Source organism: Amphiprion ocellaris, chromosome 3 (assembly GCF_022539595.1).
Source record: "Amphiprion ocellaris isolate individual 3 ecotype Okinawa chromosome 3, ASM2253959v1, whole genome shotgun sequence".
Lineage (NCBI taxonomy): Eukaryota > Metazoa > Chordata > Actinopteri > Pomacentridae > Amphiprion > Amphiprion ocellaris.
In genome coordinates this window covers 24,916,447-24,928,938 of record NC_072768.1, presented here as the reverse complement: position 1 = coordinate 24,928,938, position 12,492 = coordinate 24,916,447, and the positions used below count along the sequence as shown (strand labels likewise).

Genomic DNA, 12,492 nt, shown 5'->3' with positions numbered 1-12,492 from the left:
ACAGACAAATGTATGCCAATCATCACATAACTCTGCCATGTTCCTTGGTGGAGTAAAAATTGAATTTTTAAAATAAAAGAAAGTCAGGGAAAGTCAGAAATGACACAAAGACCAAGTGATTCAATTTCACCAGTGATGTGGCTTATAGTCTGGATCCACAGATTTTTTAAAGATTTCAGCTGTTGGAAATCATACAACGAATGAACAGCCTTGGCGGAGTACTGCACTCTCTGAGTGCTTTTTTAGTTTGAAATGTGAAAACTAACCATCTTAACCTCCTGCTGATAGGGATATAATGGCTCTATAACCGCATCCCCTCATTTTCTACTTTGCTTCAGCTGCACTTGCATGAATGACCTATGGGTTTGTCTTTTATGAATTAACAGTCTCTTAGTAAATATGCATATTTCCCGAGGGCTGAATTCCACCTTTTGGATATTTCAAGTTCAAAATCTTCAATCTAACAACCCTATCTGCACTGAACAATCCTGTAAAAACAGCTGATACTGGGTGCAAAGCATTCACCAGTGCATCTGCTGATCATGTTCAGCTCACAGTATCTTGTTGGTTATTTATCTGTCTTTAGACACTTAAGGCAGCTGTGTCGGTACTCAGCTAACTACTCCCTTTGACTGAAAACATAATGAATAGTACACAAAACAGACAAATGGAATGACAATCAAAAACATTTAAACTGCCTATTAATTTGATCATTAAACATCAGACTTCTAAGCCACATGCTTATCCAAGTATTTTGTTGGTGAAATATAATTGTGAAGTTATCATAACTACCCACAAATAAAAATATAACTTTTCTTTGTGGCATACTGCAGACTCTGTTGAAAAACAGCATTATGGGAAGAAGTACATGGGATCAAGGTGAAGTAATTTTATCAGCTGCAGCAACTTTATTTATATCTCTTATTGTCTAGGAAAAGAAAAAAAGGCTTGTGTCCAGCACCAATTACTTTTATAAACATGTGCAGGAACAGTGACCCAGGCTGCTTGGTGAGTATTTGGAGTGTGACAGTCTCTAAACACATTTGTTACACTTTGTTTGTGTCAGGTTTTTAAAGACATGGCTGCTCTGATGTACATTAGATGATGGTTTCTGTCAGAACTTCTGACTTTCTTCAAAATAAACTTTTTTGTTTTGCTCATATAGCAAATTTCATATATTGGCTTGACTTTATAAAAACAAAAAAAAAAGTTCAGGGCTGTGACGCAAATGAAAATCAACAAGAGAAATAATAAAAATAGGAACAGACATGAAGAACTGATCATTTAAATGAACATGTGTAAATTATAGCATTGAAGTTGCTTTAGTCATAATAAAATTAAAGAAAAATCTGGGATATCTATCACTTTGTTGATCCAGAGCTTTTCTATGTGAAATATTGGTGTTATGTCAGATTAAATCATCAATTTCTGACTGTGAAGGACTCTTACAGGAATTGTATTATGTACAAATGTTGTATGAAGAGTAATTTAATAACACTGATGTTCAGCTCATCTCTTCTTATCACAGCTTTAACAGAGTGACTGAGTCTACATTCAATTCAATTCAATTCAATTCAATTTTATTTATATAGCGCCAATTACAGTCAAATTGTCTCAAGACGCTTTACAGAACCCATATGCCTGACCCCCAGAGCAAGCCAAAAGGTGACAGTGGCAAGGAAAACACCCTTTTAACAGGGAAAAAAACCTCGAGCAGAACCCGGCTCTAATGTGGGGGGACCCATCTGCCTGCTGGCCGGGCGGGTTGAGAGGGACAGAAGAAGTAGAGAGGTAGAGATAGAGGGGTAGAGGTAGAGATAGAGGGATACAGATAGAGGGGTAGAGATAGAGGGATACAGATAGAGGGGTAGAGATAGGGAGGTGGGGGGGTGGGACACAAGGACCATAAAACACAGCCACACATCTGAAGCATCCAGCATCCAGCTCTGGGACCAGGGACACTCGGAGAAAGGACACAGAAAGAAACAGAGTGAATGTAATGCAATAATGGTATATATAGTAAATACATAGGTAGTTAGAGAAGGGCTCAGTGCATCCAGAGAGGTTCCCCAGCAGCCTAGGCCTATAGCAGCATAACTAGGGGCAAACTAAAGGGACGTCAAGAGGGGAAGTCAGTTTTGCAAATGAAAACACCAGCATACCCCGTCAGGGTCACCCAGTCAGCCCTAACTATAAGCTTTGTCAAAAAGGAAGGTTTTAAGCCTGGTCTTAAAAATAGAGAGGGTGTCCGCCTCCCGAAACCTGGACAGAAACAAAACAGAAAAATATTGCAGATGAATACAGGTATGTTTCTATTTTAGGGTTTGCTGTGTGCAGTTTTCTAACAGATAAAAAACAAAAAGTCTACCTTTTACAGCTTAAATGAAACAATGTTTTGCTTCTTGCTGAGTTTTATATGTTTCTTCTGTTAAAATAAAACAATACAAGACTGAAACAATGAAATGTGTTTTTGTTGCAATTTTATTGCAGTTTTGTCACTTTATTAATTATTAATAAACCCTACAATAATAATACTGGCATTAGATAAAGGCATTAGATAGATTAGAAGAGACTGACACCATCATTGTGAAACTGTGGGACATATTTAATCTGGATCAAATGGGTCCAAGAGGTTTCTGGTCCTGGCCTTGAAATGGACCAACAGATAGCTTAAATATGGAAACCTTTAGAAGACAGTATATGTTAAAATGGCAATTTGCAAATTTCATTTAGCAGCAGCATTATATTTTCACACACATGTATATGTTTTTTGAGTGAAGATAAACTTGAAAATGCAATAATCCAATTGTTTTTATTTTCATTTTCACATAGAAGTTCTATGTTAAAATCAAAATGGAAAAGCTGCTGTACTGTACATTTGACCACGGTCAAGTTCTATACAGTCTATGATCTCTTATAGGCCATCCTCCTGCAGCACCCTGGGGTTCCTGCTCTCCAGTCTGAGGGGAAGCCCACACATTGTTTCAGTTCCTTTACGAAAGTTGTCATGTAAATCAGCACAGAGAGAATCATCACGCAGTTTCACCTCAAATATGTCAAACTACACTTTAAAATCTGACAATTTAAAAAAAAAAAAGTCTTATCAAAATAATCAACCTTAACTACTCATGAAGTATTTAGTGGAAATACATACAGAAAAGCAACTTGTTAGTCTTTGTGTGAATTTCAATCATTATTCAACAAACAGTTCAAATTATTTTTAAAAAAATTAATAATATATTACACAGTAACACGACCAGTGATTCTTTGATTCTTTGATTTCCCATCTATTGTTTTCATTCTGTTCAATTTGTTTTGTCATTCACACACTTCATTTTAACAACTGTCATCTCTGAGGTGGAGAAAAGGAAGCTAGTCTTAGAAAATTATATTTAAAAAAAGTAGAAATATTCAGCACTTGTTCAACACTTTAAGTTCAGTATAAGAGCACGTGAAGAGATTTTAGCTGGTCTGACTTAGCCTCCAGTTTAAATAAGGAGAAAAAAAAATCTATTTAATACTGATAAACCTAAAACTAGATATTTCTCTCTGCATCAAACACTCAAAAACACGATTTCAAATATTGTTTCAGGATTAAGCATAAACATACTCCAGTGTATATTTTGAATTGAGTTATAGAAATTTAGAATTTGAAATTACATCATTGTTTAGTTCCCAGAGAAGTTTGCTTGTTTTTTTTTAGAACAGAAACTGTAAAACATGTTCATACACATACCTCATTTAATATTAAAAAAATCTATTAAATAAGTATACATTTATTCCTAATCTATATTCTGACAAAGTAACTGATCTGTTGATAAAATCACTGGCAAAATTAAAAAAGGAGATATTTTGAAATTGTTTGTGAAATTCAGTCCAAAGACTCACAAAATATGTTTTGAACTATTCCTCAGTCTAATGCTCTCAGGTTATCTAAGCTTTTTTTCTTTCAGCCAGACAAGTTAATATAATTTAGCTCTAATGAAAAAGTCGAATAAATAAATGTGAAAATGCAAGAGAAATGAGACACCTGTTTATTATGTGCCATGTTGATGTTGGTGTGTGAATTAGATGGAAGTAAGAAAATAATCTGGGAGAAAAATTGTCCATCAAAATCAAATGTCAAAAAAAGAAAAACAAGAGTTGTGTTTGCTTCATGTGCTCAAAAAAATTAGGAAGGACAGCAGTCAGTCGTGTATCATTGTAAGATGTTGGATTAGCTGCTTTCTGCAAATGCATCTGAAACTTTATGATTGGCTGGTGCATTTACATCGCCTGAGAATACGTCTGAATTTGTTTTTCTTACAATTGAACACTGACAACAGTCCTGATCAGGACAGATCATTTCCATAGACAGTCACTTTGCATCAGCAGCACCATGCTCCAATGCTCTGGGAGACTTTATAGTCCTGACACTTGAACACTGGATGACTGACAGTTGCCCTTCATGACAACAGAAGACACAGAAATCCTCCTCATCAAAAACATGACTCTGATCTGCAGCCTCATCTGGACTCTCCTCTGCTGCTGCTTCACAGGTAAAGTCCAGAGAATCCAACTCCTCTCCTCTATCAACATCTGTCCCACAGAACCATGATGCTGCTTTCTGTTTGTGTCTCTGTATCCTCAGAGTCCAGAGGACAGGTCACGGTGACTCAGTCTGGAGCAGTGAGCTCTGCTCTAGGAGGCTCTGTCACCATCAGCTGTAAGACCAATGAAGCTGTCATCAATTCTGACTCTGTAGAGTGGTACCAACAGAAACCCGCAGGAGTACCTAAGCTACTCATTTACTACACCAAAAACCGGAAAGAATATACTCCACTTCGTTTCAGTGGTAGTGGATCAAACACTGACTTCACTCTGACCATCAGTGGAGTCCAGCCTGAAGATGCAGCAGTTTATTACTGTAAAGCCCGACACACAATCAGCAGTAAGAACCTGTTCACACAGTGAAAAAGCATCGTACAAAAACCTCCCTCGCTAAGTAAACTGACTGTTGCAGCTGGAACCAACTGCAGAGACCGATACAGTTCACTGAACACACACACAGACACACACACAGACACACACACGCACACGCACACACACACACACACACACACACACACACACACACACACACACACACACACACACACACACACACACACACACACACACACACACACACACACACACACACACACACACACACACACACACACACACACACAGTAATTTTCCGTTGACAACATGATTTAACAAGATAAATGGATTGATTTTACAGACTGATCCTCTGATAAACAATAATCAGAGTACAAATTTAAACTGGTGTAACACGTTAAATTGTTTTATACACTACTAATCAAAAGTCTGGACACACCTTCTCTTTCAATGTTTTTTCTTTATTTTTACTACTTTCTACATTGTAGATGCATACTGAAAACATCAAAACTATGCAAAATAAATGGAATTATGTAGCAAACAAACAATTATGAAATAGCTCTAAATATGCTTTACATTTTAGATTCTTCAAAATAGTCACCCTTTGCTTTGATTACTGCTTTGGACACTCTTGGTCTTCTCTCAATGAGCTTCATGAGGTAGTCACCTGAAATGGTTTTCATTTCACAGGTGTGCCTTGTCAAGGTTAATTTGTGGAATTTCTTGTCTTCTTAACAGGGTTGGGACCATCAGTTGTGTTGTGCAGAAGTCAGGTTGGTACACAGTTAACAGCCCTATTTGACAACTGTTAGAATCCATATTATGGCAAGAACCAATCAGCTAAGTAAAGAGAAAGGACAGTCCATCATTTCTTTATGAACTGAAGGTCAGTTAATCTAATTGCAAAAACTTTGAACGTATCCCCCAGTGCAGTCGCAAAAACCAACAGGCACTATGACAAAACTGGCTAACATGAGGACTGCCCTAGGAAAGGAAGACCAAGAGTCACTCTGCTGCTGAGGTGAGGATAAGTTCATCTGAATCACCAGCCTCAGAAATCACAACAGCACCTCAGATTAGAGCCCAGATAAATGCCACACAGAGTTCTAGTAACAGACACTTCTCTGCATCAACTGTTCAGAGGAGACTGATCAATCAGGCCTTTATAGTAAAATAGCTGCTAAGAAACCACTACTAAGGAAAAGCAACAAGCAGAAGAGATTAGCTTGACCAAGAAACACAAGGAATGGACATTAGACCAGTGGAAATCTGTGCTTTGGTCTGATGAGTCAAAATTTGAGATCTTTGCTTCCATTCGCCGTGTCTTTGTGTGACGCAGAAAAGGTGAACAGATGGTCTTTACATGCATGGTTCCCACCGTAAAGCATGGAGGAGGAGGTGTGATGGTGTGGTGGTGTTTTGCTGGTGACACTGTTGGGGATTTATTAAAAATTGAAGGCAAACTGAACCAGCATGGCTACCACAGCATCCTGCAGTGACATGACATCCCATCCAGTTTGCATTTAGTTGGACCATCATTTATTTTTCAACTGGACAATGACCTCAAACACACCTCCAGGCTGTGTAAAGGCTATTTGACCAAGAAGGAGAGTGATGGAGTGCTGCATCAGATGACCTGGCCTCCACAGTCACCTGACCTAAACCCAATCCAGATGGTTTGGGATGAGATGGACCACAGAGTGAAGGCAAAAGGGCCAACAAGTGCTCAGCATCTCTGGGAACTCCTTCAAGACTGTTGGAAAACCATTTCAGGTGACAACCTCATGAAGCTCACGGAGAAAATGCCAAGAGTGTGCAAAGCAGTAATCAAAGCAAAGGGTGGCTATTTTAAAGAATCTAAAATATAAAACATGTTTTGACTTATTTCATACTTTTTTGTTTACTACATAATTCTATTTGTGTTTATTCGTAGTTTTGATGCCTTCAGTGAGAATCTACAATTTAAATAGTCATGAATATAAAGAAAAATATTAAATCAGAAGATGTGTCCAAACTGTTGACTGATGGTGTATATAAAAAAGGTCTGTTGGCCTTCAAAATCCTACCTAAAAAATATTATTCCAAATCAGGTAATCAGTGCAATTAAATGCAATATAATGCAGTGTGCAAATGATAAAACTGCATTGTGAGACATCTATCCATCCATTACCTATACACCACTTAATCCTCACTAGGGTTGCAGGGGGACTGGAGTCTATCCCAGCTGATTTAAGGTGAAGGCAGGAGACACCCTGGACAGGTCACCAATCTGTCACAGGGCTACAGACAGAGTTGTTGGACTGTGGGAGAAAGCTGGAGAACCCAGAAAGAACCCACACTGGACAGAACCTGCAAACTCCAGCCAGAAGATTGTAGGCTGGGACGTGAACCAGGGATCTTCTAGCTGCGAGGCAAAAGGGCTAACCACCAAGCCACTGTGCAGCCTCATTGTGAGACATAAGTGATGAAATAATGACTATAATGAGATCAGAGCCATGTGATTTTAGAACATTGTATCATCAAAATATTTATTTATTTTTTAATCCTGATAAGCTACATTCTCAAATTCCTTTCTAAAATAATCTTCTTTTTCCTTCTAATCAGGAGTCATTTTTACCTGCTTTACAATATTTTTACTAAACAGAGACACTCCAAACATCATGAGCTCCAGTCCTGAACCCATGATAACATGTAATAATAACCCCCATGTTGCAAACCAAAAAAATCGATGACAAAGACTTTGCTTGAAGAAAAACTTTAATATCTTGAAGCATGAACAACATTAGCATGAAGACAAAGAAAGAAAGAAAACCAGAGTTCCAGAGAGCAGTAGCAGAGGAAACTTAGTCTGAGTCCCAGTGAGTGAGTCAGGACTGGGAACACTGGTCTCTCCTCAGTGTCTGTGAGAGTGGAGTGTGGGAGCCCTGGGTGGCCTCACAGCTCACAGAGCCCACCTTCCTCCACTGGTCTGCAGGGAGCCTCAGGGTGCTGCTCCAGCTGTAGAGGCCGTCCTCCTGCAGCACCCTGGGGCTCCTGCTCTCCTCCCAGCTGCTGATGATGCTGCTGCTGCTGCTGCCGTCCACCTTCCAGGACAGACTCCAGTCTGAGGGGAAGCCCTTGTTGGCCAGACACATGAGTGTGGCCTTCCCCTGCTGCAGCTCCTCACTGGAGGGGGGCAGCACCATCAGGGTGGGACGGACATCACCTAGGAGACACCAATCAGCTTAGAAGACAGGGAGCACACAATCAAACATCACATATGTGGACACCTTCACTGTGAGACGGTTGGTTTAGTCCTTGAAGGACTTTCTGTCAGATGCTTTTTCTGCTCCAGCAGTCACTCACTCACACATGGTTTCAGTTCTCTTTCAGAAAGCTCTCATGTAAATCAGCTCAGAGAGAATCATCTCACAGTTTCACCTCAAATATGTCAAACTACACTGGAAATGAAAAAAAAAAAGATTTCTCAATGCTATTTAAACTGCTGCCTCAAAATCATCAAAAGTCTGAACATTGCTTGAAAGTAGTTGATGGAAACAAATACAGAAAAGTGCTGTCCAACCATAAAGTGTTCAGTGTGTGGATTCCAATCATTATTTAACTGTTCATGATTTCAAACTAAATTTAAAACAGCATATGACACAATGAGGTCTTCAGAGAATTCAGATTTACAAATATGCACCTATGTCTTTACTTTGTCTATAAGAACAGTAATTGTGATGCAGAATTAGAAGCAAATGCAGGAGAACTACAGTTTAATCTCTTCTATGCTTTGTGTTTTAAAAATTCTGTATGAATATAATGTGGACATAAAATCAGAGCAAAGCTGATCTGAATTTGCTTCCATGAAATGAAACATAGACGTGGAATCTAAAACTGCTGTCAGTTAAAACAAACAAACAAACAAACAAACAAAAACATGTTTCTGTCTTTCAAAAAGGCCAAAAAAGGAATTTAAAATGAATTTACAACAGTGTTTTCAGTATTAAATGCAGTATAAACTTACTTCCAACATCCAGTCTGGTTCCTCCACCAAAAGTCCACCACAGTGATACAAACTCACTGAGCCGCCGTACAAAAACCTCTGAGCCTCGGAGTGACACGGCTCTCTGAGTCTGAAACAAACAAACTCACCAAAATGATTTCTTGTTTGCATCATTTCATCAGCTGAAAATAACACTGAGTCTATAGAATCATTCACACAGAGCATAAAGTATATACTGTATTAAAAACAAGTACAGTCACATATTATAGTTGATGATAAAAGTCACAGCTTTGTTGCTCTTGTGGCTTCATGTCTTATTCAGATCAAGATTCCTAAAATATGGCAAAGGAAAAGGTCCTGTTGCATTCTAACAAATTTCACTTTAAAATTACAGTAAAATACTGGCCGCTGTGGTCATCAGTATTTAAATAGATTTTACAATGTTACTTTTATAGTTAATTTAACAGGTGATAACTGTAGAATGTATCACTGAATTCTATTATAGAATCTGAAGTTTACACTAGAATACAGGCAGCTGTGGTTACTAGTATTTGATAGTATCTTTTAAAGTGTTACTATTGTAATTTATTTAAACAGAAATTACTTCATGATAGCTTACAGAACTCTGCAGTGTAATGTGAGGTTTACTATTTAAAACTGTTGCTACGCTTTCCAGTAATATACTGAATTTATGTGGTATTGTCACTATAAGTGTTAACTAACCGTATTTAACCATAATTTACAAGTTTTTCTTCTTTTGAATTAAATAAAAAACTACTCTTAACTGGAGACATCTGCCATAAAAAAACATCCATCCATCCATTATCTATATTAATCCTCATTAGGGTCATCATGGGGGTCCTGAGTCTATTCCAGCTGACTTATGGTGAAGGCAGAGGACACCCTGGACAGGTCACTAGTCCATCACAGGTCTACATATACAGGCAAACAATCACACTCACATTCACACCTACGGACAATTTAGAATTACCAATTAACCTTAGTATGTTTTTGGACTGTCAGAGGAATGGATGGGGAGAACATGCAAACTCCATGCAGTCTGTGCAGTCTTTCATCCATGCAGAAAGATCCCGAGAAGGCTGTGCTGTGAACCGAGGATCTTCTAGCTGGAAAGCCACTGTGCAGCCCCCATAAAAAACAATGTGTCTTTAATCTTTATGATCCACAAGTTAGATCTATGAGAAGGTCTGAAAATGTCATCTTTTGTACTATCAGATGTTTGCTAGAATTATTCAATTAACATCAATTAAACGTAGTTCATAAATTTACAACTTAAGTTTTAATTTCCCAGTATGACGCTATGGATATTTATCTTGGCTTAATGGGGGAGAATGACTGAACACTGGCTGTTGCATGTGGCTCACTCTGTTACCTTAAAAATGAAAATACTGTAATGTGGGAAAACGACACACACTACTTTTAGAATGGCTATAGTTTCACAGCATGTTATTAATGTACTTTTACAAATGGAACCACATATAATCTGTATTAAAGTATCAAAACCACCAACAACATCAAAGAAAGAAAATATCAAGAGAGTAAGAGAGCAAATTGACAGCAGTTAAACCAGTATGAGAACACGGGTCATATTACAGAGAAACTGGGAGTTCGGAAGAAACTGCTCTTCAGTGTTCCACTTCCTCTGACCTCAGTAACCATGACAACAGAGCGGCATCATTGCTGAACCGTGAAACAGACAGGTTTCAGTTGTAAAGACATTTTAAAGTTTGCCCCTCTGATGTGTTCATGTTTAATATGCCATCTACTAATTGTTAGTTTTACAATTAAAAGCATATAAATCATATGAAAAATGACAGATTATTATTCTTTTATCTTTTCGTCTAAACAGTTTTTTTATCTAAAGGAAAAGATAGAGATTGTGTGTGTTTGCTTTACTCAGTCAAAATAAATGACTGTTAATATTAGTCAGATCAATCCGACTCAGCCAGCATGCTGATTAAACCTAACACAGAGGTTTAAGCTTATTCATTTATAACATCAGACACAAGTACAATCATGAGAAATCCCTTGCCAGCCACTTGAGTTTAATACATTTTGAAGTATTGTCAAACTCAGACTAAGTTTGGAGGATAAACACTTGTACAGTTAAAGAATCTACCTTTAATGTAGCCTATTCTTTACCAAAAACAACTGTTTGGGCAATAAACGTCTGGGTCGGTGTTGATTCATTATTAACCATAGAGTCCAGGGAAAGCTGAATCATGTGATTAGTCTGATTTTCTGTGCTATGATGAGTCAAATGTCTTCTGTGAAGAGGGGCTTTGGTTCATCAGAGACCAAGAAAGTGGATCAATGAAAAGGTCACAAATATGTTGTTTTACACTGAACCATGAGAACAAATCAGATGTTCATCTCTTCTCCCTGAGCTCCATCTCCAGCTCCAACTTGTACACTGCTCTTGTGTTTGCTCTGCTTGTTCTGCTGCACCCTCAGGTGGTGGTGAAATGCTACCACATCCTAAAGCAGCACAGCTTCTTCAAACAGGCTCCAGAGGGAAAGCCTCATGCCTTGCCTGATATCATAAACTGGACCATAGATGTGGGCTGAGTGTCCACTTTGCTCCATTTTTGTCAGATGTATAATTTACAGATGGATCTTTTGTTGAACATGCAGCACATGCAGTCACATTACGCTCAGTACAAGGACAGAACACGCGGCAAGGTAGCACTTCATTTTATTTCCTCTCACACGGAAACAGTCATTTCAGCTATCACAGTCTACCTACATGTTTTCTGTGTCAGTTTGATTACTAATTTGATTAATATTTTATTTAGAAATATGTGCAGGATTATATAATTAAAGTTAAAGTTTAATTGTGACACAAGCTATATTTAAAAGACAATAAGTGCCTCAACAGTAGGTATTAAAGCCAGACTTTTCACTCTTCTTGAAGAACAAATTGACATTTTAAATCTGTACTGAACAATACAACAGAGTATAGCACAGTAGAATAAACCTTCAATGCCTCTGTGGAGCCGTTGCTTTACACACAGTAGTCCAACACCAGTACATACAATACATCAAACACAAACAGGATCCCACTGTCAACATGAATTATAGAAAAAGAGAGAGAGACAGAAATAATTTTTTTCAAAAAATTAAAAATTTCATCTGTATCTACAGTATCAGTGCCAACAACGGTCCATCCTGGTGGAAGCACCTGGAATTCAACACTTAAAGGTTGTTAAGGGTGAAAAACAGTCCTGTGTGCCTTTGAGGTGACTCACTTCATTAAAAGGCAGAAGGTCATGAAGGGAAGCATCAGTAAACTCACAGCACATGAAGTTTTTCCAGTTTGTTGCTATTTTTAACACTACACATACCAAACCAGCAAACCATAGAAAAAGAATGGACAGACTCAGAATAAAAGACAAATAAAACACTTTCATTAGTATCATGTGCACAGTCAAATTTTGCAGCTTCATCAAGATGAACAACTGTTGATTTAAATACCACACCAGCTCACTCCAGGAGTAGGACATGCTACACCCTTACGAACACTGAAGTTTTGTTTTTGTTTGTTTTGTTATTTGCAGTGCAAT

At 38.0% G+C, this 12,492-nt stretch overlaps 2 gene segments (V, D, J or C); one reads left to right on the top strand and one right to left on the bottom strand.

The window, feature by feature from the left end:
• Positions 1–4,463: 4,463 nt before the first annotated feature.
• On the top strand, positions 4,464–4,953 carry LOC118470460 (Ig kappa chain V-V region MOPC 173-like). The segment is given in 2 exon segments: positions 4,464–4,538; positions 4,631–4,953. Coding segments are annotated over 2 exon segments (375 nt in total).
• Positions 4,954–7,668: 2,715 nt separating this feature from the next.
• On the bottom strand, positions 7,669–10,588 carry LOC111570188 (Ig kappa-b4 chain C region-like). The segment is given in 3 exon segments: positions 7,669–8,128; positions 8,930–9,038; positions 10,577–10,588. Coding segments are annotated over 3 exon segments (459 nt in total).
• Positions 10,589–12,492: the final 1,904 nt, after the last annotated feature.